Below are 26,104 nucleotides of genomic sequence, written 5' to 3'. Positions count from 1 at the left end.
CCGCCGCCAGTCACCTCCCCTCGCAGGCGGCTCCACCGGGGAACCCCGAAACTGGTTATTTCGCCCCAAACCTTCATTTCGCCCCCCAAAACCCGCCGGGGGCACTGAGCTGCGCCAAACACAGCAGCAGGAGGCAGCACCGAATGGCCCAAAACCACCACCGTATTGTCCCCCCACACCCCGAAACCACCAAAAATTGGGGTTCAAGCCCTCCAAAAATCGGGCTTCAATCCTCAGTACCTCCAGCATCATTTTTTTGTTTGTTTGGGTTTTTTTTGCAGGAGATTTGGCCAAAGTACAGGCAACGAGGAAAACACTGCGTTGCTGCCGGAATAACCCAGGTGACGAAGCCCATTCCTCCCCCCCAGGGAGGTCTAAAGGCAAAGGTGGGCTCCGTCTTTTATTTTCAGCCCTAATTTGAGGGAAAATAGGCAAATGTTGGGTTTGTGATTGACATAAACAGTTGCAGGGGAAAAAAAAAAACACCCCACTATATATATATATATGCCTTCACTTAAATTCTTTCTTTAGATTTAAATTCCCAGCAGGACCATCCTCCAAACCCCAACTCTGATGGTCTCCAGCCCGCCAGCAATTAGGAATAATAAACCGGAGAAGAGGAGCGCGGGTAGCACCTTCACATTTTATTTCCAGCCCGTGGGCTAGCGACAACCTGGGAGAAACCCCAGAAATCACATTTTTCATCGCTTCGGACAATAATACGCTTATTATTTTTTTAAAGGCTGCTTTGTTTTGTCAGGAGCGACCGTGAACAAAGCAAGACGCCTGTTAAGCATTTGCTGTCTCTGCAAAAAGTGAGGATTTCCAGAAAAAAAGAATAATATAAATCGAAGGTAAACGTGTGGTTTTGCTGAGGGCCACGCAGTAAAGAGAGCCTGAGGAAACAGAAGATTCAGCGCCCAAAATCTACATTAATCTGGGCAAAGCAGGACAACCTTGAGGGGTTACTCTGAAAACAACATCTTCTACACAGAGGGGACCTCACGAGAAGCACCAAAATTCAAAATACGGGTCTGGCTCACATCCAGTAGGACAAACACAGTGGAGCAACACCAACCTTTGTTGCTTCACAAAAAAAAAAAAAAAAAAAAGCCAAAAACCCCACCTTTCAGCCTTTTCTGGAGTAGCAGCAAAACCCCCCTCCTGCCCGGAGGAGCCGTGGGCAGAGAACTGAAGCACGGAGCACTCACGCGAGGTGATGGAGAGGGCAACCAAAAGCTCTTCAACCCCCGCTCAACTCCAGGAGAGGTTGGATTTCGGTGGCCACCTGGTTCAGATCACCTCAGGCCAGCATCCCAACATCACAAAAATAGCCTTTGGAGTACAATGTTATTCCAGATTTTAGGAGCACCACCCGGAACAAGCAACCAGGCTCCCACCCTTCATTGCAGACCTTTATTCCCAGAAGGAGGAAGAGGGGAAAAAGCCAGAAACCCCCGCTGAGACCTTTATAACCACTCCCACAGCCCAGTGAGCATCCTGACCCACCAAGGTCCAATTACTCCCCAGGAGCAGTTAATAAACCTAATTACCTCCTCCTAAATCTTGTAGGAGTGGAGGCACCTGGGCAGGATTTCCACTTTTGGCACAGAGGTGGTGACTACAGTTTGTTGAGAGCAACGGCATAACGAAACAACGGAAATCCGCCGTTAAATTCACTTCAGGAGGAGCAAAACTTCCTCGTTTAATCAGACTCAATTGACTAGAAAGGAGCTTTGCCTGTTCTGGCTTTGGCTGGATGTCCAAAGTGCTCTGCTTGGTGTCGCTCCACCATTCCCACAGGACGTCTACCCACAAAACATTTCATTTTCAGGTCGCTGACACTTCCAAAGGGGCGGAGGGCCCACTCCAAAACTTCCCACTAGCTCTGACGTTGATCCTTAGACCCACAGAAGAAAACAGAAATACCCGTCCGTTATCAGACTTGGAGCCACGACCCAACTACCGGTGGTTTCCTTCCCGCTGAAGAGTTGGGTTGGTTCAGAGGTGGGTTTAAGATGGTGACCACAACCTTCGGGGGATTGCTGATGATTTCGATTGCTGTTTTCCATTTTAGGGTGGTTTGAAGACCCTCCTTGTGATATTTTTTCATGACTACCTGATTACCCACCTATTTTCTCTGCCTGTGTACCAACAAACCAGGGTGGATGGTTGATTTGAGTCTCTTGTGCTCATCGCTGCTGCTCAGGCACCATCCGGTGAAGACCACGGAGACGGGCCCTCAGCGAAGCCCGTGACAAGCCTCAGGGGCACAGTTTGATGTAGGTAACGGTGGAACAGACCGAAAAGAGGGGGAACACCTTCTCCTGGAAGGCGACGTTGAAGGTGAAGATGTGCTGCATGTTGTCAGCGTTGTAGAAGGAGACTTCTTCCCCTTCGTAATCCAGGTACACCCTGACCTTATTGAGTTTCTGGCTGAGGCACAGTGGGGTGCGTTGGGGCGAGGTGACCGCCCAGTAGCGCCCCCCGTTTTGCTGAACCGCCCAGATCCCTTCTTCGGGGGAAAACTGCGTCAGACCTTTCCTCCTGACGGACTCCTTGGCCACCCCGAAGGCCCAACCGTCCGAGGCCCCCACCTCCACTTCCCAGTAATGTCTTCCCGACTTGAAGCCCGTGGTAGCCAGCACCCGAGAGTTTGTGTCGAATCTCTTGGGGTTGTCGGGCAGCTCCTGTTTCCTACAGCCCATCCTCACCGTCTTGAGGTCTGCGGAGAGGATGAGGAGGTGGTTTGCCGAATCAGGGTCCAGGGTCAGGTCCTCTGTTGATGACAGCAGTGACAGCGATAGTAAGTCAACAGGAATTTTAACAACTAAAAGCCCAAGCTGGGGGTGCTTTCATCGGTTGCTGAACCACATTCCAACCCAAATACCCACATCCCAACCTCAGTAGCTCCTCCTCTTCAGCTCCCTGGACAGTCTGTGGTGAAGGAAAAGCCGAGTTCACACTCTGGGTTGGCTTTGCAGTTCTTGAGATGCCTCCTCTCACCATTGGCTCTACAGGAAGCCCGGAGCCTCGGGGCTAATTTTAAGAGGAGTAACTCTAGATGTTAACAAATATACTACTTCTCCCTGCCAGCACGCGGGGACAAGCTACATGTGTGAGAAACTTGGAGGTGGGTGAGGAAGGTCCCACCTCACCCAGGTTATAGATAGGGGATGAGCATCTACCTCACCTTTTCACATCCTCACGAGGGGTGAAGCCCCACCAGCTGAGGGTGAAGATGAACAGAGCAAAGCAAATCATAGCAAATGAGGACCAAGATCTGGTTCAAGATGTCCTAGAGGGAGACCTGCAACTGCATTGTAGCCTTTTGGCTCTTGGATCGGCTCAGGATCCTTCATCAACGCCACCAGCCAGCACCCCTCAAACACTGACCAGGGGGGACACTGACACCTCCCACATTGACACCCCGATTCCCTTCATGGGAGGGCAAAACTCACGCTGCTGCTGCTAAGAAATGGGTAACAACAACACAGGGCCTTTAGGAGCAAAGAACATGATGAAACCACATGCAGGTGATTAGCGAGGACATACAGTAAAAATGGACCTTAGATCGAGACTTTTTTTCACAAATAAACTGATAATTTTTGATTATTGGTTTGGTTTCCAGCTCATCTAATGTAGAACGTACAAGATGGGGCACGCACACCCCTCAGATCATAAACTGTTGAGTATCTGTCCCCAGGTTACCCCCACGATGACAAATTCTCAGGGAAAGCCACGACCTAAGGGCATCTTTACACACCAGATGGCACCTGGACACCCCAAAAGAAACACGCGTGTAGGTGAGGTTTGATACTAACATCTTTTCCCCTTCCAAAATCAGGCTCAAAGGAAAGAGCGAGCACGTTAGTGACCTCAAATTGTGGTTGTAGTCAGCAAAGTCGCCATGAATGAATGAGACCCTTTGGGGGAATCTAAGATGGGACCTCAGGAGCTGAAACGTGTTGGATGCTGCACCAGAGGCTATTTAGCTAAAGGCCTTTATGCTCTTTCAAAATCCGTAGGCTTGGGCCCGAAGATTGCATACGAAGTCCAAAAAAGACCAAAAACGATGGGATTGAAAGCTTCACGGCGTTTCACAGGGGTTGAAAAAGTGATAGCAACCACAGGAAAGGGTAGGTCCTTCCTTTTCTCCTTCAAAACTTAAGCACCAGGTTCCTCCCCAAAACTGGGGGATTGGCCTTAAAGTAACATCTCCTGCATTTTGCACTGTTGTATCAGGCCAAGAGTTAGGTGCTTTCCAAGCGTCCCTCAGAAAAAGTTAGGGGAAATGAACTGGATGTGCAAGAAATTTCCTCGATGCCAGAAGGTGTTTTCCTTCCTCCTTCTTGCATCTCCGGCTCCTGGAGTCGTTGAGATTTGGGTTTGAGCTTCAACTCAGTGGCAGGGCCTGTGAATGGTGATTGGCTTGGTTAAAAAAAAAAAAAATAATAATAATGCGACTCCAGGAGCTGAGGCACCATACAAAAAAATTTTAAAAATATATTTCAGAGAATTCAAAGCTTTTGGAAAAGGCGGATTAGGGTGCTTAGAGGAGTGGGATTCAATGGCTGCTACAAGGTTTTGGCCGGTCCCTTCTTCACCCCTTGACCTCTGCAGCGTAAGCCGTGGCCCGGTCTGCTTTCAGAGGGTTTTGCCGGTATAACCGCCCCAGCTGAGTTACACCTCTACGCATGCACACACACCACCAGGGACATGCAGTGAGGGTCGTTTTGCCATTTTTGCTTTTAAATGTTGGCCATCAGCGTTTCCTCTCTTGCTTTGCCAACCCATCGGCATCTTCCGGGGGTGTCTGGGGAAGTTTGCGAGCGGAGTCTGGCCCCTCAAAGCCGGATGGTCCTAGGAAAGGACCCAACCCATGACCTCCTCTGCCTTCCCCAAGGGGTTTGCAAGCTCCATGCTTGACCACCACCTCAAAAGACCACCACCTCAAAAGCAAGAACAAGCCTTCTCTTCTAAAAGGAGACTTTGCTTTGCTGGGGTATCTCTGACTCCTCCGGGCACGGCAACCTTCACCCCAAGAAGGGTGCTGGAGGATGGGGGCAGGTCTTGACAGCATCTGCCCATCTGTACCCACCACAGTGCAGAGTCAGAGGGATCAGGCTGGTGGTAGAACCACGTCAGAGCCCGTCATTGTGCTTTCCTGGCTCGTTGGCATTCCCTGGTCCTCACCACCGCTGGTCAAGCAAAGGAGAGACTTCTCCAGCATTGAGAGAGTCAATCCGGGACAACCCAGCTGGTTTTGCTGGTTGCAAAGCCATGACCTCTCACGAGAACTTGCTCTTTTGCCAACCCAGGAGAGCTGGTGAGCAAAGTCTTCTCCAGCACGGCATGATCTGAAAGCCACTGCTTGCCCGCGGCCACAATTTCAACAATTTTCCCCAGAATTTATGTAATCTGACTTCGCACTGGAGCAGATTACGGAGTGCTCACACCCTCCATCCCAAAACCCAGTGGGAAAACGAGCCCAACCACAGGCCACAGAGCAAATCTGGCAGAATTAAAGCAAGTCGTGGCTTGGAAGGGTACTAATCCAGTTTGGGGTTCAAATATCTGTTCCTTCTGTTCCGCACTGCAGTTTTATTAAGTGTAAACAGGCAGAAAGGACCTAGCTTAGCTGTAAGATCCCCGGCGTCAGCTAGAAAAATCGTCTTTTGACTCTCGAACTGAGCAGGCTGGATCTGGAAATCATCGAGAGAGAAGAAATTAAAAAAAAAGCCTTTTTTTTCTTTTTTTTTTTTTTCCCCCTCTTTTTTTCGGCTTTGCAAAACCGGCTTTGCAAATTACAACCACAATTTAAAGTCTTTGCTCCAGGGCACTAGGTCTTGAACATTTTCCTTTTACCTTTTTCACCTCTTCCCAGTTCATCCTGCAGGTTTTCTGAAAAGAAGAGACAGGCAAGTCAATGGCGGCACCGAGACAGCCAGAGGGAACCGCAAAAATCTCTTTTTTTGCGCGACTTTTACACCCGCGTCACGTTGCCAAAGTGCCGAATTGCCGCCGTAGGACTCGACAGGCAGCGAGAGCTGAGGATGGAGCAACACCACGAGCTTGTGCAATGGGGACAAGCAACGGGGGGAAATTCCTGCTAAATATATTTTAATTTTATTTTATTTTCTTTAAAAAAAAAAAAAAAAAAAAGCTGCTCAACGTCAAGAGAATGCAGGATTTGTTTAAGCCTTGTTTATCGTCCCCTGCCATATTTTGTTCTCCTCGTTGGGTTACGGGTTTCAAACTTTTAGCACAATACTTTAAGCCTATTATTGCTCCAGGGCGTAACTTGCATTTAGGGATTTTTCTCTTCCCGGTCTGTTTTCTGGCGCTGGCTTCCTTTCCAAATCCCTCAGCACCATCTCGTGGCTCTGCCGCATCGCTGCAAGCGGTTGGTTTCTAGAAGCAAAGCTTGGCTATCGCGGCCTCCAGCTCTTGGAGAAGTCAAAATGGCAGGCTTTATTGCACTCAGATCGATGTGCCAGAGGTTGGGTTTTTTTCCACTTTCAAAAAAAAATAAAAAAATCCTGCATCTCCTTCTCTGGCAAGGCGAGTCTCCTCCTGTTCCTGCACTTCTCCAGAACGTCATTTCCAACATAATTTCTTCTCCTATTTCAGTACTGCCGGCCAGGCGTACGCTAGGGGACTTCCAAGACATCCGCAGCATCCCCAGCACTCCTCATCCCTTTTCCCCGACGCCTGCTAAAGGCCGAGGCCTATTTTAAACTCCCCCCGCCCCCCCGCAGGCTTCATTTCCACCTACCTCTGAATTTCTTTAAGACTTTCTCAAGGACGACAGTCTTGAGGGAGAAATTGCAGATGTGCATTTTCATATCCGTGCACACCGGCACAGGCTTCTGGCACTTCACATCGTCACTTCTACGAAGAGAAAAGTGAAAAAAAAAAATAAATAAGGAAATCGCTGCCGTTCCCCCACTCTCTTTTTTTTTCTTTTTATTTGCGGTTGGCAGTGTGCAATGCTCCCACCCCGTCTCTCCAAGTGCTCAACACCACACTGCAAGGATCACACCACAATTTCACCCTGCCTGGGCTGAGGACACCAGGATTTACATGTCGGCTTTGAAAACCCCCTTGGCCGGTTGTTGGAACGGGCGTCCATGCTGGGTTTCCCCCCGACTCAGCTGCTCCTCCCGCAGCTTAAACTTCATTTTTGGACCTTAAATGGTGCCTAAAGCATTGCCCTGTGTGAATTGGGTATCAGGAAAATAAGACGACTTGGGGTTTCTGGTCTCACTTGGCCTTTGAAGAAACTGCCCGGTAGGAAAAGACTTTGTGCTAACAGTAAGTTTTCCAAGAAGCTGGAAGAAACCCAGGGCTTGCAGCAAGTAGGAGGCGAGCTCCGTCTACCCCAGTGCCTCCCTCTGGCATTTGGACTGTAAACACTGACCTTTAAAGAGTGCTGGTGAGAGCAAAAGAGCGTGAAAGAGGGGGAGAATTGGTGCTCCATACCTGCTTATGATGTTCATCACATCCTAGAAAGGAAAAAGAGAGACCGAGTGACATCACTGTGCAACTTCTGCTACGTCTCCCCTGGTTCAGACAGCACAAGAGCAATTCCCCTTCGTTGAACCCAACCGGGACGTCCATCCCTTGTGTCTTCAATGAGCAGGCATGGATCCATGCCTCAAATGTTACGCTTTCAGCTTTGGAAGGCCACAGTCCCACCAAATCCCACCCAAGTGTCTGCAGCAACTAAAGACCCAACGGCTTCTGGGGGGAACCAAACCTCCCAAATGCTCCTACGTACAATACTCCAGGTTTATGCCCATAAAGTCTTGTTGTTGTTTAGGTTGGAACGTGCCCTTGGAGGTTTCTCATCCAACCCATTGCTCAAAGCATGCCAGCTTGCCCAGGGCCTTGCCCAGGTGAGTTGAGAGAATCTTCTAGGGTGGTGGCTACCAAAACCTCTCTGCTTCCTATTCTAGTATTTGACCACTGTTGTTGTGAACGCAGGTGTAGGCATCTGGCAGCCTTTGGGGTGCTTTAAGGATCTCTCTGCTGGTCTCCCACTTCTGAGAAGGTCCTATCAACCTGTCCCGTGTGAAGACTTGACTTACAGAAAGACACCTGCAAGTATCCACCTGCCTAAGAGGCAAAGGGACCTCATCCGCCATAGCGTGGCCACCTAGAAAGCTGTCATTAAACTTACACACCTATGTCTTCATAATACCTGGACTTCCACGGTCTGGTCACCACCAAGAAGAGTTTAGGGCTCCTCCGAGGGGTGATTCATCCCACCCGGGGATTGATATTCTGATGGCGGAAATGATTTGCCCTCAGGAAGGGTGGATGATGGACGTAAATTATGGGTTAAAACACCCTCAATAGCTAGTTGTTACGTGGCAAAAATTCACTGAGATGAAACCCATGTTCGGTCCAGTCCGTGACACTATTTACCCTTTCTGATGCCTTTAAAATTATATAAAGAAGGGCATAAACCATGGCGAGTACATTGGATGGGACTCAAAGGCAACACAAAGCCATGCCCATCTCCCAGCGAATGGGAACTCTGGAGCTGGCTAAGGATTTTTTATTTTTTTTTTTAAAACACGACCTATTGTTAGGGGATCGGTTTTGTATGCGTTGGTGAGGGCTGGGCAAAGACTGCATGAAATGACTTTTCACCCGTAGCCCACGTACTGAAACCATCTGCAAATATTTACTGTGCTCTCAGTGCTGCCCGGGAGAGAATTTAACCCTGTGCGGGTCTGCGCGCACCAGAAGCTCAATCTAATTAGCTTAATCAAAACACCATCAATTAAAAGAAGGTCGCCCATTAGCCTTTTGCCGTTCGGTGGAGGACGGGAGTGCTCGATTTTGGGATGGGCGGCTCGGGTTTGTTTTTCAGACCTCATTTCATCCCAAGGAGAAACCAACTGCATCCCAAACCCAAGGAGAGTTTGGGTAACTGGGAGGGCTGGATTAGCTCCAGCTTCTTTCTTTGCCGTGCAATCAATACCTGGCGTCCATCTGCTCTCTCCCTCATACTTTCCAGCTTGGTTAATAGCTCAATTTTGACTCCAAAACCCGTCTCTGCTTTCAGCTCCCAGCCAACCTTCTGCAGCCAGGACTCCACTGCGAAAACTGGCAAGGAGCCGTGTCCTGCTGAGCCCGCCTCCACGTGCGTCTACCCTCAACTCCATCCCGAGCCCTCACCAACGTCTTTAAGCTGGAGGAGCGGACACGTGGGACTTGGCGTGCCACAAACCTTCAGCGCTGCAAACCCATCAAGAACCTGGATTTGCAAAAGGAGTTGCTCGGTTTAAGGATCTAACCGGTACCGCTGCGGTGGCCCTTCATGCAAGGTCTAGTTCAGCTTTGAACGCCTTGGAACAGGAACTTATGGGTGCTCAGAAGGTCCAGGCAAATTCATGGAAGAAAAATTTATGAGAGGCTATGAAATATGACGAGCACACCTCTGATTCAGGATCTTCCTGAAGTAGCAGAGCTCAGGGCGCTCAGGCACTGCCATGCACCACCTGCTCATTAAAGGTGTGGGGGGAAAAAAAAAAAGGCATTTATCCAAAAAAACATCTCTACAGGATCCAGGAACATATTAAAAAAGGATGAGGAAGGGTCATGTCTCAGACCCGAAGCCTCGTTTCCTAGCAGAGGTCTCACCTTGAGGAACTCAAGCATGGGCTGCTGGATTTTCTCCTCCAGCTCCGTGATGAGCTTGTTGAGGAGCGTGATCTCCTTGGAGAGGTCGGTGATGTTCTCGTTCTGCCTCTTGGCGATGTTCTTCTCCATCTTCTCCAGCTGCCCCAGGAGGATGTGCTCCTGGTCATGCAGGAACTGACGCAGCCTCTCGAACTCCGAGAGCAGCTTCTGCCGCTCGTTCTCGATGGTTTTCTGGGAATGAAAAGCAGAAAAAAGGGGTTTAAGCTGGTGGGATGGTTTTGGGGTGGAGAGGGACCACCTGGTGAATTTGGAGGGCCTACCAGTGTCATTGCTGCTTACTGGTGAGACTGGGGAGGGGTGAGGAGACATTGCGCGTAGCATGCCTGGACAAAGGCCTTGGAGAGGGGTGAGGATGGGAGACCAAAGGCCACGGGCATCTTCATTCTCCTCCACCTGTCCCAACCCGGAGCCTTGTCCCCACCACCCCAGAGCACTGCGTTGCACGCACGCACCAAGAGCTCCTGGGTTTTCTTATCGTCGTTCACTTTGAACTCCAGCAGCTCTTGCCTCTCCTTTTTCAGGAAATCCAAGCGTCCTTGGATTTTCTCCTAGGAGCAAAAAAAGAAGATATTACTGGTTGGTTTTTTTCTTTCTTTCTTTCTTTTCCTGCACTCGATTTCCTTTGCTGCACCTGACGGGCGATGCCAGGGGAGGGTTCATGCGCTGTTTCCATTGGCTGCTGCTACTATCTCCCCCACCTTTGCTCTGGGCACAAGCGGAACGCAGCCTGGCTTTAATCAACCCAAACTGATCTTTGGTCGCTCGCTGAGACCTCAAACAGATCTGGGTGGTCGCTCCGTCGGCTGCAACCCTGCCAATAAGGCGGGTGCCCACAGGTAGCGCTCGCAGCGTGGTGCTCGCGCGGCTTTCCGAGGAATTTTTTCATACAACGGTTTAGGTCAGAAGGGACCTTCGAGACCATCTAGTGGGCGAGTGCCACGGGCAGGGACATCTTCCACTAGACCAGGCTGCTCCAAGCCCCGTCCAACCTGGCCTTGAACACCCCCAGGGATGGGAAGCGTTCCAGGGGTTTCGCAGGAACTCGCACAGGAGAAACTCTGTCTCGCTGCCTCCTGTGTTTAATCCCACGCTCTCCCCAGCTGCAGAGGTGACGTGAAGTCACGAGAGGGTTTTGCGTATCCGGAGAGGGTTTCCCAAGCCTTTGGAAAGCCGGAAAGCAGCAACAAGCTCTTTTCGGGGTGGTTGAGCACAAGGGTGAGACTGGGAAAGCCGGGTGACAGCTCGGGGACTTCAGCGAGCGCAAATACATGACACAACCATCCCACCAGGAGGCAGAAAGACCTGGAGGGTCTTCTTCAGGGTGGAAAGACAGACAGGCAGGTACCTTGTACTCCTCGGACGCCTCGTCGACGGGTACCACAGTGTGTGGCCGGTGCTCCCGGGACCTGTCGCAGACCACGCAGATGGTTCTCCGGTCATCCTTGCAGTAGAGCTTCAGGGCTTCCCTGTGCTTCCCGCAGAGCCCATCCTCCTCGGCACCCTTGGCCCCACAGAGGGTGAACTGGCTGATGATCTCGGACATGTTCGCCAGCTGCCGGTTGGGTCTGAAACTCTTCTGTTGGAAGACCTCCCGGCACTGGGGGCAGGGGAAGTCCATCTCCAGGTCCTTCCAGCTCTTGATGATGCACGCCCGGCAGAAGTTGTGCCCGCACTCGATGGACACGGGGTCTTTGAAGAATTCCAGGCAGACGGAGCAAGTGGCTTCATCCTGGAGGTTGCCGGGCAGAAACACCGCCGCCATGGCCTCTCTCCTGCGGGCAAGGACGGATTTCACCGGGGCTGGAGGCAGAACATGAATGCTTGGCATCCAGCCCCGAGTGGGCGTTCCTCTTCCAGGAATGAGCCCGATGCCTGAGGTCACTTCTGCAGTCTCCGCTTTCTTTAAACTGCTAACGAAGACCTCGGCGTTAGGGGACAACATGCAGGTGGACGAAAAAGAACGAAGAAGTAGGTCCCTACCCTCTGCTCCCCCACAGATCTTGGGCTTTCTGTCTTTTTTTTTCTTTCTTTTTTTTTTTTTTGTTTTTTTTTGGCAGGAGGGAGGTGGGAAAAGGGAAATTTTTGGGGATACGGCCACCAGAGCTGGGTCCCCTTGCCTTTTTGGCGGACTTGGTGCTAAATGCAAGATCTGAGCCCCCAGGCTTGTGTTTAACAGCTGCTCCAGGCTCTGATCCAGGCAACCATCTGAGCGCTCGTTAAAGACCCATTTCACCCTGGAAGCTTCAGCTGGGGACTCAGATGACTTGGTTGAGCTCCAGGGCTCAACAGGGGCCATAAAAAGCAACAGGAGAAAGGGAATACACATGGATGCGAAGTCCATATCAAGATCCGGGGGGGGGCAGTTTCCCAAATCCGCAAAGATTAAGCTCTGGATTGGGGGGTCCTGCATCTCAAACCCGCTTTTTGTCTCCCAGGAATGTTGCGTGCAACCTCAGAGGTCTCGCATTAAAGGGGAATGATAATTGATACAGGAGGAACCTCCATCGGCGGGGGTTTGTCTAGAATACGGTTGTCTCTACCCGAGCAGGTCACCAAAGCTCTTGTTACGGAGAACAGAAATAAAACAAGTGACTTGCGGGGGGGCGGGGCAGGGGTCTCATTACCATCAAGACAGAAATGTAGGCACTTCTGGGAAGTGATTAGTCTTCTAACGAGGACTTGAGAGCAGACCAGGCGAACCTATCCATAAACGCCCGTTCAAATTCAGCCCGGTTGATCCGGCATCCCCCCGTCGAGGTCTTTCCCTCGGAGCTACGGCGAGACCGATCCCGACCCCAGAGGTTGCTCTGGGGGAGTTACATTCGCAAAACTTGTCCTGGCGTCCCGATGCCAGGGGTTTGCAAAGGGTTTCCGACTTCCAGTAGGGGTTGCGTTCGTCCTGACACCTTTGCGGGTGGGGAAGAACACAGGGGAGGGGTGTCCACCCTCCCCTTGACCCTCGCTTTTGACTTCAAAAACTTTTCTGGCAGTCGCCTTTTCTAGCGTCCGCGAAAGAGGAGCGCGGGGCTTCAGGCAAGCCTTTACTCCTACGCCAGATTTGCTCCATTTGGGACCAGGAATGAGCTTTTTCCGGTCGGTTTAAATACAATTTTGGGCTTGGAAAGGAATCCCTCGTCTGCTCACAGGGAAGTGAAGCCTGGCTGGCAGTGCCTGCTGTGACCCGAATTAGTTTGTGATCGGAAATAGCACGGAACAAATGACTCAGGCAAACAGCAGAATATATATATATATATTTTTTTTATATGTATATATTCACACACAGACTCATATATATAGGAGCATATATATGTATACATATATAACCCTATATATATCCATTTATATGTACACGGTGCCCTACGGAAAAGGGAATTTTTCTGCAGACGACCATTTCCACTTCTGCGCGTATTTATCTGCCGACCCCCGCTCGTGTACGTTGATGTATATTTATACACGCACACACCACTCCCTACAGAAGGGAAAGTGCTTTCTCTTCCCCTTCTCTTGATCTGTAAATCACAAACCGTATGTAAAAAAACACAAACTGTATATTTTTTCCTATGTATGTCACGCATCGGTTTGTTGGGTTTTGGTTTTTTTTTTTTTCCATCTGCAGAAAGGAAGAGGAGGTGGACTCTGAGCTGGAGAGAAGAATCCACACGCTCTCCAGAGATGCATAAACAGCAAATTAAAAATAAGTTTAAAAAAAAAAAAAGAGAGAGGGTGAGACACCTTGACGGAAGCAATGGGCAGCCCAGTGGGAAAAGCAGGAGAAAAAGGTGGATATAGGGGAAAAAAAAAAAAAAAAAAAAAGGATAGACGGACAAGCGCATCCCACTGCCCTCCCCATGCCCCGAGCTGACCCGGCGTACCTCGGAGCGGAGGCGTAGGAAAGGGGCATCCTCCCGAATCTCCCCACTTTTTGCGTCGGGAGGGTGTGAGAAGGGGACAGGGGGGACACGAGCCTGGTGGCCGAGGGCTCCCAGCGGGAAGGAGCCCGCGGCAGCCGCTCCACCGTGCTGTGACGAAGGAAACCAGCCCCAACCCTGGATGTCTCCGACATTTCGGCGCCGCTCGAGCTCCTGCTCCTTCCCAGCCCTCGGTTGCCCCATTTGTCCCCTCTGTCACCCCCTCCCCTCCCACCCCATCTCACTTACCATTCCTTCCCCTCCCCCATTGCATCTATCCTGGGCACCCACCGATCTCCTTCCCTCCTCCTCCTCCTCCTCCCCAGCCGCTCCGGCTCTGCTCTCCTCCCCCGTGCCAAAGCTCTTTTCCCTGCCCAGGGCCAGGATCGCGTTTCCAGCACCTCCCTCCACCTGTCTCCAAGCCCAGACCTTCTCCACAGGGTCTCTGCAGCCCTTTAACCCTCTCCAACGCTCCGTCTCTCCTTCCAGAGGAGCAGGCGTCCTCCATCCTGCATCCCTCCTCCAAACCCCTCGATGAACGATTCGTCTCCCAGCTCGCATTTGGGGCAGCACCACGCAAAGAAGGGCAGGAACGTCACCTGCGGGACATCTCCCACCTACCGTGGGTGGCTTGTTTAGGCTAAGGAGAGGTTGGGACATCCAAAACAGAAGGGAAGAGGCGGGGGGGGGGAAGGGAAAAATTCAACCCCGATATCATGGTTTCTTGCAGGACTGGCTTTTGATACCAAACTATCCAGGAGGTTGATCATCCTTTGAAGTTTAGTCCCGTGTTAGGTGAGTCCGAGCACGGTCAGACTCTCATGCCTGGGCTTCCAGGTAGGACACGTGCGAGCGGTCACCATCCTGCACTGGAATTCCCCCTGCTTACCCGAAAAACTGGAGCCAGCTACAAGGCTGGGTGGAGCCAAGATCAGTCCCAAGGCTGGAAGGGGCCTCCTGCAAATTTCTCGTCCCAGAAACAAGTTGGAAGTTGAACTCCAGAAGACGCCCACATCCGCAAGCAAGAAGCCCCTGCAACCCCAAGCCACACAGGAATCTCCGTGGCAAAAAAACCTCCTCAGGGGGTAATAACCAAGAGGAGCATCCCTTCCCTCTGCTGCCCAGTGCAGCGGACAGGACTTTTTTTATCCTCGTTAAAAAAAAAATACGACCTGTCATCGAGATAAATAACGTCTTGCCACACTGAGCTTCCCAGCTACAGACGCATCAGACAAAATAAACTCTTTTCCTATTTTCCCCTCTCCCTCGCGCTGCAATAAGACAGGAAAAAAAATAAATTCCAAAATACCCATTTCCCTGGACTAGACAATGACAACAGCAAAAATCTCCGCCTTCGCACAATTCCCACACTTCACGCTCATGGTTTCTCCTCCCGCCATAGACATTTTGCCTTCAAAGATGTGGGTGAGGGTAAAAAAAAAAAAAAAGGAGTCCATTTATTTTAAAACTGCTTATAATAGTGCATTGCCCCCTCCTCTGCGGGGCCTTTGGGCTACCGGCTACAAGCGTCCTGAACTCATCCACCTTTAGGTTCCACCTGAAGTCAACAGCAGGAGCTCGGTACCTCCTGAAGGACCGTCTCTTGTCTATGATCCATCTCTTGACGGATGGCTCAACTTCCGTTAACTAGAAAGGGAATTTTGGGTCCGGACGGGTGAAATAAAGACCCAATATCTATTAGATACGCATGTCCTTTATTTCTCTTGGCTTCCAGCAGCTCCCTGATGCTCTCCTTCACCACCCTGGCTGCAAAGTTCCCAGCAAAGAAGTTCCCAGCCCTGCGCTGTAGGAAGAAAAAAACCAAATAATAATAATGGGATGCAACCAGGGGAAAGCACCTCCGCTTGCCCTTGGGTTTTTTAGCAGCAGGATTATGTTCAGGGCCACGAGCTGCTTCCAGACCACCAGGAACACTGAGTCTGAAGAGCTGTTAATAGGAGCGTCTGCCTGGAGAAGGAAAACACGCACACCAGCCAAATGCGGCCGCCAGTTACGGGCCTGCGCGTTTATTGCTAGAGCTGCCACCAAAATCAGGCCAGACGCCCCGCAGCCATCCCAATTTAGGGTGAAACGGTTGGAACCGCACCGGGTCCTGCTGCAGGCTAGTCTGTGGGGTCTTCATCCCACTCCTCGTTGCAGAGGTCGGTTTCGCAGCAGGAATAGCGGGACGTCAGGCGGGATTCCGCGTCGGATGCCCGTTGGCGGCCGCAATTCATCGAGGAGGTGCAGCCTTGCTGGTAATAGAGGGTCACCTTCCCTGCAGAGGGGGTGGGCAGAGAGGGTTAGAAGAAAACAGCACTAAACTAACCAAAAAAAAAACCCCGTGGTGGGCTTTGAAGCGACCAGCCCCTTCAATAGCGCACCCAAGGGAAGTCGCGCTTCGCCTAATTAAGAGCAAGAGCTAAATGAGGCAGGTGCAAAACCCACGCGGCTTCTTTGGGAGACTCTCCCTCGCCTAAAAATCTCTGGAAGTATTGAAAACCCGCCTGGATGCGTTCCTGGCCAACCTGCTCGAGGTGACCCTGCTCTGGCCAGGGGGGTTGGACGGGGTGATCTCCAGAGGTGCCTTCCAACCCCTGCCTTTCTGTGAAAAGGGACTTTTTTTTTTTTTATTAACCATGCACAGGGCGACCTCCAGCGAGAGGAGGAATCTGGCCCCTTGCCTTAGCCCTTTCCCACATCGGGTTCACCATCGCATCCTCACGCCTTCCGCAAACCAATTTGCTTCTCCAAAGACAAGGACAACCCGCAGGGAACCAAAGAAAATACATCATTTTGACACCCCCCCCCCAACACAACTACGTACCCAGGGAGGTTTTAATGATGGCACATTTCTCTCTCCGCCCACAAGTCGTTTCATTCGCTCCCCGGAAACATCCGACAAAGGGGATCTTGTACTTGCAGACCTTGCATTGAAGAACCTCCACTGCAGCAGACCGAGAAGCAGCAATGAACGTGGGGCTCCGTTCTGCAGAGCTTTCAGACACCCCCTATGATAAGCTGGAGGTCACCCCGAGAAGATGTAAAGCCCCACAGGGAAAGGACCAAGTGTCACCTTCACAGCCCTCATCCGTAGGGGAGAGGCAAGCGACGCCTATGGACACTTAACCCTTCTTGGTAGAGCTTTGCAAACACGGCTTTAGGTGAACAAACCAAACCACGGACCCACAGAGAACAAACGTGGATGTGGGGTGGGGTTCATCCACAGCAAGACCATGACAACAACTCCCCGGGGCAGAGAAGGTGCACATCTAGCCCGGGATCCAGCAACCTACAGCTGAAGCTCCTGGCCCAGAGGAGGTCTCTCTGAGTCTACTGGGAAGCGAGTGGAAGAGTCATTTCCATTCAGGTAACGCTGAAAACAGCGGCAGAGATTTCTCTCTGCTGGGGGTTGACTCGGAGCAGATGACACCCAGGTCACGCTGCGACAACACTGCAGACATCACGGGCTTGGCAAGACCCCTCCAGCCACCACCAGATACTCCCTGGCCTCTTATCAAATCCCATTGAACCGTGACACTCCACTTACCAACTCCGATGCAGAAGACAAGGGTCAACCCCACGAAGAGCACCTTCATCTTGGGAAAGGGGACAGATCCTGACCTCCCAGCTGCACCTCAGCCCAGCACAGGGTTGCCTATGGATGAGAACGGCTCCAGCAGTTAATTAATCCCTGTAACGAGTTTACTCAGTGATCAGCCTTCTGGCGGGGGGGGAAAACCAATGGGGCAAAAAAAACCTCACAGTACAGATGTCTTTGAGGTCCCTTTTGGGGCAAAATGAGTAGAGAAACTTGAAGGACATTGTTAGACAATCCTCCAGCACCTTAAAAAGCTGAAATACAGCCAATCCCACCTTGCTGCTCTATCAATTTTAACAGCCGTGCTTTCGAGGCAGAAGTCTCCCAAATGAATAAAATGATCTTATGAATAAAAAAAACCCGCACATTTCTTTATTTCCTGAGATGCTTCCACCACCTCTTGCTTAGACCTAGCACCGGCAATTGTCTGTACCCAGAAGCAGGCAGGTTTGGGTAAAGAAACAGAAGAAAAAAAAACCGAGACAATAAAACTTCAAGCGCCCAACGTGGGGCTCGAACCCACGACCCTGAGATTAAGAGTCTCATGCTCTACCGACTGAGCTAGCCGGGCTGGCAAATTACTCTTTTTTCCACTATTTTTCTGCCTGAAAGTGTGAATTTGGCAACGATTTAGCGAAGTGTTCAGTTTTATGAGTATGAAAATAGCGGCGTTCAAATAAGCGGACGCTCTTCCCTGGGCGGTTCGTGAGGGTGCGTTGGGGTGGTGCCAGCGGACTCAAAGCGCAGAAAAGTCCCAAAAACACAGCCCCGAGAGAATGTCCCTTACCAGGCTCCGCTTCCCCCTCCGAGGTCCGAGCGTCCGCCGGCCGCGCGTCCCCACCGCCTTTATTCTTCTCCTGCGCTTGGGCTGACCCAGGACCTGAACGACCTTGGAGCCACCGGGGGACATTGTTTGGTGGGAACAATGCTTCTGCTCGCACCTGGGCAAACACGGCTCCTCACCGAGCCCGGAGAGACCTTCCGGGACGTGGAGTCATCCGTTACGTGGGCGAGTCTACAGGCTCTCAGGCCCTTTCATCTCCCTCTGTGCAGAGAAACCCCCTCCCAGCTCACAACTTCGAAGCCAACCCAGGGTTAATCCTACAAGAAAGAGCCAAAGAGGCCGATTTTATAGACCCGTAGCCCTTCTCCGCTTCACGAGTCCCCTTTTGAGACCAGCTAATTCGAGTTTTCCTCCACAAATCACACCCAAAGCAGGGGGAGAAGGATGTGCCCCATCCCATCTGGGGGGCCTGCAAACCCTCCCTCCTCCCTTCTCTGTCCCCCTCCCTGTTCAGCATCGCGTTTAATCACTCCAATTTATCCCACCGGGCGCGGTTTTTCATGGAGAAGAGACTAAGAGAAGACAAGGGCTGGGAAACGTTGACCTGATCCTGAAGCCCGTTTCTCCTAAGCTCGCCAGTAGGACTTTACAGAAGAGAAAAAGAGTTTTGGCACCACTTCTCTCCCCTCTTTGTATTTTTCTTGCTTTGATTTTCCTCTCCAGCCTTTCCCTCAGCTGAGCTACTGCCTGCAGGGGACCTGGAATGGCTAAAACATGCTCTTCAACCCTTCGAGCCTACGGACCACGGCAGTTGGCTTCCTTTAAACCACAGACGGCTGGCAGAGCTGCGTCGACCTCTCCGTTGGAGCAAGCAAGCTTGGCCTTGGTGGGACACGGGTGGCTGAAAGCCAGTTGACGACCCCCGTGGGGTGGATGCTTGCTTAATGCACCGAGGTGCGCCCCAGGAACCAACACAGCTCACGGACCACGCGTGCTCGAGAAATAGGGCTCATAACAGAGCACGGAGGCTGGTGCCCACCGTCTTTTCTGGATGGTTTAAACTCCGTGGTTACGCCTTAAGTAACGACATGGTTAATTAGGAAAGGATTCTAAGAAACCCGCCTACCTGCTCCAAGTTATTCCCAAATCCTTTGGCTCAAAACAGCCACGGCTCAAAAGCCTGCATAAAGCTATAGTAAATAACGTCATGTTAGGGCTTGAGACGAGAGCAAGCGGAATCTGCAGCAGCAGAGGTTGGAGGAGAATTTAAGACAGAAAAACGATGGAAAGGGTAAGAAAGAAGGTGTCTTCCCTCCTTTTGGAGGACTGAAGGCCACCCTGATTTCACCACAGCTCCTTTTCCCATAACGTAAACTCGTGCTCTGATCTACCTGAAACAGTCCGAAAATTAATTTTTTTCTGCGAGGGGAGTGGGGTAAAAACGTCAAAAACGACTTCGCCCAACGTGGGGCTCGAACCCACGACCCTGAGATTAAGAGTCTCATGCTCTACCGACTGAGCTAGCCGGGCTGTGCGGGAATGGGGGAGGGTGCAGCCCCTCAGCCGCGACCGGGCGGTGCCAGCGCGATGGGCGCGGAGAGGGAATTGGTGGAATTTCATCTCAGGAGGGAGAATCCAGCAGGAAAAGCTCCAGGCCGCAGGTTTCGTCTATTCCCCCCCCCCCCCCCCGCTCTGTGGCGGCTGAAGTGCCAAGTCCCCTTTTGGTCTCCCTCCAGCCACGCTCCGCACCCACGGCCGGGCCGCGGGGGGGTCGGGATGCTTCGCGTTGTGCAGCTGGTCCCATTAAGTTTGGGGAAAAAAAAAAAGAAAAAAAGGCGTAAAAACCTTCTTTCCCTGACCGGGAATCGAACCCGGGCCGCGGCGGTGAGAGCGCCGAATCCTAACCACTAGACCACCAGGGAAGGACAAAAAGTGTTTATTCTCCCAAATACAACACCAGCTGCGGGGGGTACGGAGTGTTGGGGTCGTATTTGATGTGTTGGGGGTCTCGGTGTATTTTCCTCCTCCTTCCTTTAGCAGATAAATGGTAAAATCCTCCCGAGCCAACACGCTCTCGGGTTTACCTTCTGCTTCCATCCAGCCGTCGGCCCTTCTCGGTGCCTTCTCTGACACCCGGGAGGCCAAAGTTTAACCCAAAATGGTCTCGAGGCCACCAAAAGGCTTTTTTTCCCCCTTCTACTGGCCCCAAACACACGGGGTTTCTGTCTGCTCCCATCAGAACTGGAAGGTCGTCCCAGTGTTCCGGCTGCTGGATCCACCCCAGCGCGTTCAGCTGCGCGGAAAACACCGCGGAAGCCACAGCTTCCTCCAGTTCTTGGCTGTGATATAAGGGTGAAAAAGAGCAGGTTACGGACATCTCTATTAAAAAAAAAAATATGCAGAGCTGCGGATTGTGCTGTTCCTGCAAGGGGATGAGTCTGATCCTTGGGATTCATGAGGATTCCAGATCATTTACTGATTTTCTTTTTCCTGATTTTTAGGCATCTGGCCCATGTTTGAACATAGTTCAGTCATGAGTCATGCCTTTTTCTCCAGCTGCTGCTCCATATCTCCTAAGTTTGCAGGGAAGTCCCCATTTTCAGAAGAGATTCCCTTCAACCGCTCACATCGCATTGGCGCGTTATAGCGGAATTTTGACGGGAGGATGAGGAGGATGAAAACAGCTCAGCAGGAAAAGTGCCGTGGCTTCCTCTTCTTTCCGCCCGCGTTTCGGGAAGAATGGAAATACAAAGAGCCAAGGGCTTTAACAAAAGCTCCGTGGGGATGTAGGTCAGCGGAGATGGGGCGAGGAGGGGAAAACCCAGCTTTAACGACGGCGGGTTGTGCTCCAGAGAGTTAATTGAATGCGGAGCCGGAGATTTTGGCCGCTATTCTAGGTCACGGCCCAAGAACAAATAATTCCACCCAGAAGCCAGAATGCAGGACTTGCAAAGTCTCCTCCACCACCCAGTCTTGTGGTTTTTTTTTCAGCTCATTCATGGGATGAATGAATGCAAAATCCGTTGGCGGGGGAAGGGAACAAACTCCACGGTTGGTTTTGAGCATAGCAAGATCGTCTTTTTGGGTACAAGAGCCAGGAACAGAGCCGAGCCATGAGACGAGGGTGGGAAGAGACTCAACCTGGGCAAGAGAGAGGTTGGATAGAACCAGAGAATGGTTTGGGTTGGAAAGAACCTTCAAAATCATCCAGTTCCAACTCTCCTGACATGGGCAGGGACACCTCCCACTAGACCAGGCTGCTCAAAGCCCCGTCCAACCTGGCCTTGAACACCTCCAGGGATGGGAGAGTGAAGATGCAAGAGGGAGAACTGAGAAATATTTAAGTAATATTTAAGCCAAAGAAATAACAACATCCCAGGAACAAACCCAACGTCATGCAGGGATGGCACCAAGTTGGTCCTCGCCACACAGCAGAAAAAACTCTACCCTTTTGGGATATAACTGGATAATTCCCACCCCGAGCTCTTCATACAGGGTCTGTCCTGTGGTACCTGAGTGAGGGCAGCAGGGAAGTCCATGGGCAGGAGGCAAGTTGAGTAGAACAACAGGGTCCATGGCCATCAAATGGTTTAGGTTGGAAGGGACCTTCAAGACCATCCAGTTCCAACCCCCTGCCATGGGAAGGGACATCTTCCACTAGACCAGGTTGACCCAGAGCCTCATCCAACCTGGTCTCGAAACAGCCACACATGGATAGTCCACCAAGGCAACTTGCAAAATGGCTGAATGTTCCAGGACTGAGCTTAAATAGACCCCGTGGACCATGGGCAGGGGATGGGGGGTCCCAGGTGGGGCCATTAATGCTCACTAGTGCCGCCAGTTGGGCAGATGGTCTTTCCATGCGAGGAAGAAGAGCCGAAGGTCCCCGTGAACACGGCACTATCCCTCAGCGTGAGGTCAGGACGCAACGTGATGGCACAAGATGAGATCCGATGAAGCAGCAGGGTATAAACGCAAATTACTCTGCTCTATCCGTGTGGAAAGCCAAAAATTCTGGATGTAAAAGTGCTGGGATGGTCATCCCCCACCCCCTCCGCTGGTCTCAGGCTCAAAACCACCCCCAAATAACCGCTAAATTACATCTCAAAGAGCACACGGGTGTCGTGTATAAGCACATTGCAGAGAGTGGTGGAAAAATACAGATGAAGGGAGGGGAACCTTAAGAAAAAAAACCCAAAAAAAAAAGTGTTTCTGCCTGGTTTCGAACCAGGGACCTTTCGCGTGTTAGGCGAACGTGATAACCACTACACTACAGAAACCTGGGGAGTGCTCTCCTGGGGCTCGTATTTGTGGGAATTCAGAATAAAGGTTTTTTTTTCCCCATCGAATTTCCCCTATTCCTAGTGACGCTTCCCGCATCCATCTGCCCTTCCCCCCCCCTTTTTCTGCTTATTTCCCCCGCCTTTCATCTTCCAAAAGCACCAACCGCACAATCGTACCCCACCCCCTTGGCCAACACCCATCCAGGCCACCCTTCTTCATGACCTCTTGAGGGTGCTCAGAGCAACGGGGGCAACCAAGGGAACGCCAAAACGTACAACTTTTGAACATCCGGAGGGAATTCCCCGCTTAAAACTGGTTTTTAAGGGACGAGACGCAAAACGAAGACGCCTTTCCCCAGGGACACCCCAGCCATCGCTTTGCAAGGGGGACAGCCAAGGTCGTCTTCTCCCGTTGGCCAAACTAGAGCTAAATGACGCTCTGGTTGTCACCCTCCCCGCACAAAATGACCCAACACCTTCAATATTTGTAAGATAAGGAGAGAAAAAAAAACCATAAAACCGCTGTTTCTGCCCGGTTTCGAACCGGGGACCTTTCGCGTGTGAGGCGAACGTGATAACCACTACACTACAGAAACCGGGTGAATGCCCCACTTTGCACCAAATCCACAATACGATGAACCCCATTTGCTGCCTCCAAGCACCCCAAACCCCTCTGGGAATTACACCCATGTTGCTCCCCCCAACGCAGACCCCCAAACTACTTGGTTTTAGCCCATTTTCTCTGCTCTCCCACTCGCGGAGCGTCACCCCGATGCCGGCAAGGCGTTTCCATGCTTGGTTGCACGTTGGTCTCATCATACGCAAAAAAATAAAGGTCCTCGGCTGAAAAAATGCAGAAGCAATCTCATGTTTTTCCAGAAAACACCAAAAAAACCCCCAAACCGCTCGTTTCTCCCGCCCTGTCCATAGATAACGCCTTTATGTTCCAATGAGGCACTTAACCTAATTTGGGTTTAGGTTGGGTTCCTCAACGATGAACCCTAAAGGAAAGAAGAAGTCTCAGTTCTGTTGCTGAATATTAATTTTTCGCAAGAATCAAAATATTCGTGCGTATATTATACATATATTTAAAGTTACGTATATAGATGTGCATCATGATACAGAAAATTAAAGTTTCCCCGCGCTGGCGACCCTTCTCCGCCTTTTGATTTTCCATCGCGTTTGGAAGCGATGTTTTGCTGACGGGCGCAAACGGGCGAAAAAAATCAAGGCGATGCTTTAAAAACACCCTAAAAAGCCCCCCAAAGAGGTGTTTCTGCCTGGTTCTGAACCAGGAGCCTTTCGCATGTTAGGCGAACGTGACAACCTCTCCGTGACATGGGACAAATTAGTGACCAGCTGGACCCGTGTCTCCTCCTCCACCTTCTCCCCATTCCTTTTCTACCAAAATTCCCCTTAAATTTGCTGTTTACACTAGAAAATGGCCATTTTTGTAGCCGTTGCAGGAGGAAGAAGAGTTTTTCTTTGGTACAGGACCCAACCCCGACGTGCAGGGGATCCCTGCGGGCCCCCACGAGGAGAGGCAAAAATAGTAATTTCTAGAGAAATCCCCCTATTCGTAGAGGAACTTTCCCTGACCGGGAATCGAACCCGGGCCACGGCGGTGAAAGCGCCGGATCCTAGCCACTAGACCACCAGGGAGAGCTGGTTGAAAAAAAACAGATGTTTTTAATTAATTTAACTACTTTTTTAAGATTAGTTTTCTTATTTTTAATTAATTTTGCTTTTTTCTATTAATTCTGCGGCCGGAGCAACGCGTCTCCTGCCGGGCTGATGGGAGGCGGCAATTTTAAAGCCGCGAATTATGGAGCGATAACTGGGGAGATTGGTAAAATGTGGGCCAACATCGTCTCCCTGGTGGTCTAGTGGCTAGGATTCGGCGCTTTCACCGCCGCGGCCCGGGTTCGATTCCCGGTCAGGGAAGGAAAACGTCACCTTTTCTAAAAGTCAGCTGAATATCTAAATTCTTTCCCAACTCTGCTGGATTTCTGCCTGCGAATAAAACGCAAATCTAAATCCATGGAAGATTAAAGCAGTCAAGCTGTTTCTGGAACAATAATATTCCCAGGACCTGGTGGAACTGAATTTATGAGAGCGTTTTCTCTGCTCCCCTTCCCTATATTGGGGGCCTGTTGGGGGATGCAGACGCTTTAACGGATTCCTGCATATTGCTACCCAAAAAGGACGTTTTTCCCCAGTGATACAACATGTCCCCAGGCTGTGCTGAACCTGCTGCTGCACTTGTCACCATGTCCCAAGGGAAAATATTAATGAATAAAATAAATCCTACCCTGAAAATTGCGATATAAATATAGGCGGTTTGTTGGCTTTTTTTTTTTTTGGGCAAGTGTTTCCATTCCAGGAATATTGAGACAAAAAATTCATGAAAAGAAGGAAAAAAAAACAAAAAAAAGAAAAAACTTCGGGCCTGTTTCTGCCCGGTTTCGAACCGGGGACCTTTCGCGTGTGAGGCGAACGTGATAACCACTACACTACAGAAACCCGCCGCGGCCCCCTCCGGCGCTCCCCCGCCCTCCCCTGTACCCTTAACCCCGCTGGGGCACCAAAACGCGCGGAAAAGCCGCCAAAGAAAGAGCTTTCCCACGGAATTCACAGGGAATTCTGCCTCCTTGTCACTCACCCGGGGGGGGAAAGGGGCTCTTCGCCGTGTTTTTAATTGCAGGAGCGAAAAAATTTGCTTAGATTTGCATAATTCCCGCGCAGGGTTTCGGCGAGGAGATTTTTTCAGCGTTTCCCCCCCCCAAAAAAAAATCTTCCTAGGGGGTTTTCGCCCCAATTTTAGCACCGGAAGGGTTGAAACCACCCGTAATCTCGCACAAAAAAGGGGATAGAGAGCCCCAATGGCACAGCCCGGCTAGCTCAGTCGGTAGAGCATGAGACTCTTAATCTCAGGGTCGTGGGTTCGAGCCCCACGTTGGGCGTTGAGCTTTTTTTTTTTTTTTTTAGTCATCCCCACGAAAGTTACTCCCGCCCTCCCTAGAGTGCCCGCCCCCCAAAATCACCCAGAAAAAAGAAGCGAATCAGCCAAAAGGAAGAAAATCGCCCCAAAAGAAGAAAACCACCCCGAAGAAGCAAACCATCCGAGAGAATGAAAAAAGAAAAAACAAGCAAAAGAAAAACAACAAAAGAAAAACAAAATAGGAAAAAAAAAATCGTCATTTTCAGCATGGCTATATTCTCTTTTCTGGCCAAAAATCGACACCGTCAGGATGGCCGAGTGGTCTAAGGCGCCAGACTCAAGGCTTTGCCTTTCCCGCACTTGGGTATTCTGGTCTCCGTGTGGAGGCGTGGGTTCAAATCCCACTCCTGACAGGTTCCTTTTTGCGTTCATTCTTAAAAAACACCTTTTTCCTCCCCTTTTTTTACGTTTTTGCGCCACTCCCTCCGGCCGCAACCACCCCGGCGCCGTGCGCCTACACCTCAAAAAAATCCTGAAATCGCCGTTTTCCCCCAGCGCGGAGTGGGAAGGGCGCAAAAAGGTTCTTTTCGCTGTTTTTTTACAGAATTCTGGCTTTTTTTTCTTTTATCTTTTTGCACTCGATGGTGAAACCAGCTCGTTTCCTTGAAATCAGCCGAAAGGTCCCCAAAAATAAGGTGGGTTTTGGAGCGGACCCTTTGGAGGAGCCCGATGTGGGCAGGCGGGTGCTACCAGCGGCGTTTCTGTAGTGTAGTGGTTATCACGTTCGCCTCACACGCGAAAGGTCCCCGGTTCGAAACCGGGCAGAAACACTCCGTTCTACCTTTTCTCCCCTCCGTTTTTTTTGGGTTT

At 51.0% G+C, this 26,104-nt stretch overlaps 1 protein-coding gene and 12 non-coding genes across 16 annotated transcripts in view; 4 read left to right on the top strand and 9 right to left on the bottom strand.

Moving 5' to 3' along the window:
* TRNAT-UGU (transfer RNA threonine (anticodon UGU)) overlaps positions 1 to 2 on the bottom strand; it is a 73-nt gene extending 71 nt beyond the window's left edge. Inside the window, exon 1 of the tRNA in view lies at positions 1 to 2. This exon is cut by the window's left edge and continues 71 nt beyond it. This is a non-coding gene — a tRNA (tRNA-Thr).
* Positions 3 to 624: 622 nt separating this feature from the next.
* On the bottom strand, positions 625 to 13,911 carry LOC134507830 (E3 ubiquitin-protein ligase TRIM7-like). Of its 4 annotated transcripts, none has more exons than XM_063318753.1 (8): positions 13,590 to 13,911; positions 11,063 to 11,627; positions 10,170 to 10,265; positions 9,658 to 9,888; positions 7,486 to 7,508; positions 6,779 to 6,894; positions 5,869 to 5,904; positions 625 to 2,779 (listed from the first exon to the last, which is right to left on the bottom strand). In XM_063318753.1, the coding sequence occupies exons 1-8, from the start codon at positions 13,778 to 13,780 to the stop codon at positions 2,265 to 2,267; spliced, it is 1,773 nt and encodes a 590-aa protein (XP_063174823.1). In that variant the 5' UTR covers positions 13,781 to 13,911; the 3' UTR covers positions 625 to 2,264. The 4 variants fall into 4 exon arrangements, with proteins under 4 accessions (XP_063174823.1, XP_063174820.1, XP_063174821.1 ...); XM_063318749.1 differs by lacking the exon at positions 13,590 to 13,911 and adding an exon at positions 5,633 to 5,705 and having other exon boundaries at positions 2,709 to 2,779; positions 11,063 to 11,684; XM_063318750.1 differs by lacking the exon at positions 13,590 to 13,911 and having other exon boundaries at positions 11,063 to 11,686.
* Positions 13,912 to 17,724: 3,813 nt separating this feature from the next.
* On the bottom strand, positions 17,725 to 17,797 carry TRNAK-CUU (transfer RNA lysine (anticodon CUU)). The gene has a single exon. It is a non-coding gene; the product is annotated as a tRNA-Lys (tRNA).
* A 1,670-nt stretch (positions 17,798 to 19,467) lies between these two features.
* TRNAK-CUU (transfer RNA lysine (anticodon CUU)) lies at positions 19,468 to 19,540 on the bottom strand. The gene has a single exon. It is a non-coding gene; the product is annotated as a tRNA-Lys (tRNA).
* Positions 19,541 to 19,860: 320 nt separating this feature from the next.
* TRNAE-CUC (transfer RNA glutamic acid (anticodon CUC)) lies at positions 19,861 to 19,932 on the bottom strand. The gene has a single exon. It is a non-coding gene; the product is annotated as a tRNA-Glu (tRNA).
* Positions 19,933 to 22,217: 2,285 nt separating this feature from the next.
* Positions 22,218 to 22,290, bottom strand: TRNAV-AAC (transfer RNA valine (anticodon AAC)). Its single transcript has one exon. It is a non-coding gene; the product is annotated as a tRNA-Val (tRNA).
* Positions 22,291 to 22,816: 526 nt separating this feature from the next.
* TRNAV-CAC (transfer RNA valine (anticodon CAC)) lies at positions 22,817 to 22,889 on the bottom strand. Its single transcript has one exon. It is a non-coding gene; the product is annotated as a tRNA-Val (tRNA).
* Positions 22,890 to 23,883: 994 nt separating this feature from the next.
* Positions 23,884 to 23,955, bottom strand: TRNAE-UUC (transfer RNA glutamic acid (anticodon UUC)). The gene has a single exon. It is a non-coding gene; the product is annotated as a tRNA-Glu (tRNA).
* A 210-nt stretch (positions 23,956 to 24,165) lies between these two features.
* Positions 24,166 to 24,237, top strand: TRNAE-UUC (transfer RNA glutamic acid (anticodon UUC)). Its single transcript has one exon. It is a non-coding gene; the product is annotated as a tRNA-Glu (tRNA).
* A 506-nt stretch (positions 24,238 to 24,743) lies between these two features.
* On the bottom strand, positions 24,744 to 24,816 carry TRNAV-CAC (transfer RNA valine (anticodon CAC)). The gene has a single exon. It is a non-coding gene; the product is annotated as a tRNA-Val (tRNA).
* A 367-nt stretch (positions 24,817 to 25,183) lies between these two features.
* TRNAK-CUU (transfer RNA lysine (anticodon CUU)) lies at positions 25,184 to 25,256 on the top strand. Its single transcript has one exon. It is a non-coding gene; the product is annotated as a tRNA-Lys (tRNA).
* A 282-nt stretch (positions 25,257 to 25,538) lies between these two features.
* TRNAL-CAA (transfer RNA leucine (anticodon CAA)) lies at positions 25,539 to 25,647 on the top strand. The gene is made up of 2 exons: positions 25,539 to 25,576; positions 25,602 to 25,647. It is a non-coding gene; the product is annotated as a tRNA-Leu (tRNA).
* A 344-nt stretch (positions 25,648 to 25,991) lies between these two features.
* On the top strand, positions 25,992 to 26,064 carry TRNAV-CAC (transfer RNA valine (anticodon CAC)). The gene has a single exon. It is a non-coding gene; the product is annotated as a tRNA-Val (tRNA).
* The last annotated feature ends 40 nt before the right edge of the window (positions 26,065 to 26,104 follow it).

The sequence above is a fragment of the Chroicocephalus ridibundus genome, chromosome 28, assembly GCF_963924245.1.
Source record: "Chroicocephalus ridibundus chromosome 28, bChrRid1.1, whole genome shotgun sequence".
NCBI lineage: Eukaryota > Metazoa > Chordata > Aves > Charadriiformes > Laridae > Chroicocephalus > Chroicocephalus ridibundus.
The sequence above is the reverse complement of the archived record's forward strand: the minus strand, read 5'-3'. Positions and strand labels throughout refer to the sequence as shown.

Coding starts and splice junctions, on each gene's coding strand:
- LOC134507830 (XM_063318753.1), bottom strand. CDS start 13,780: ATGTCGGAGACATCCAGGGTTGGGGCTGGTTTCCTTCGTCACAGCACG. Junction 6,895..7,485: donor GTGATGAACATCATAAGCAG/GTATGGAGCACC, acceptor TTCTCTTCGTAG/AAGTGACGATGTGAAGTGCC. Junction 2,780..5,868: donor ACTGGGAAGAGGTGAAAAAG/GTAAAAGGAAAA, acceptor TGTCATCAACAG/AGGACCTGACCCTGGACCCT.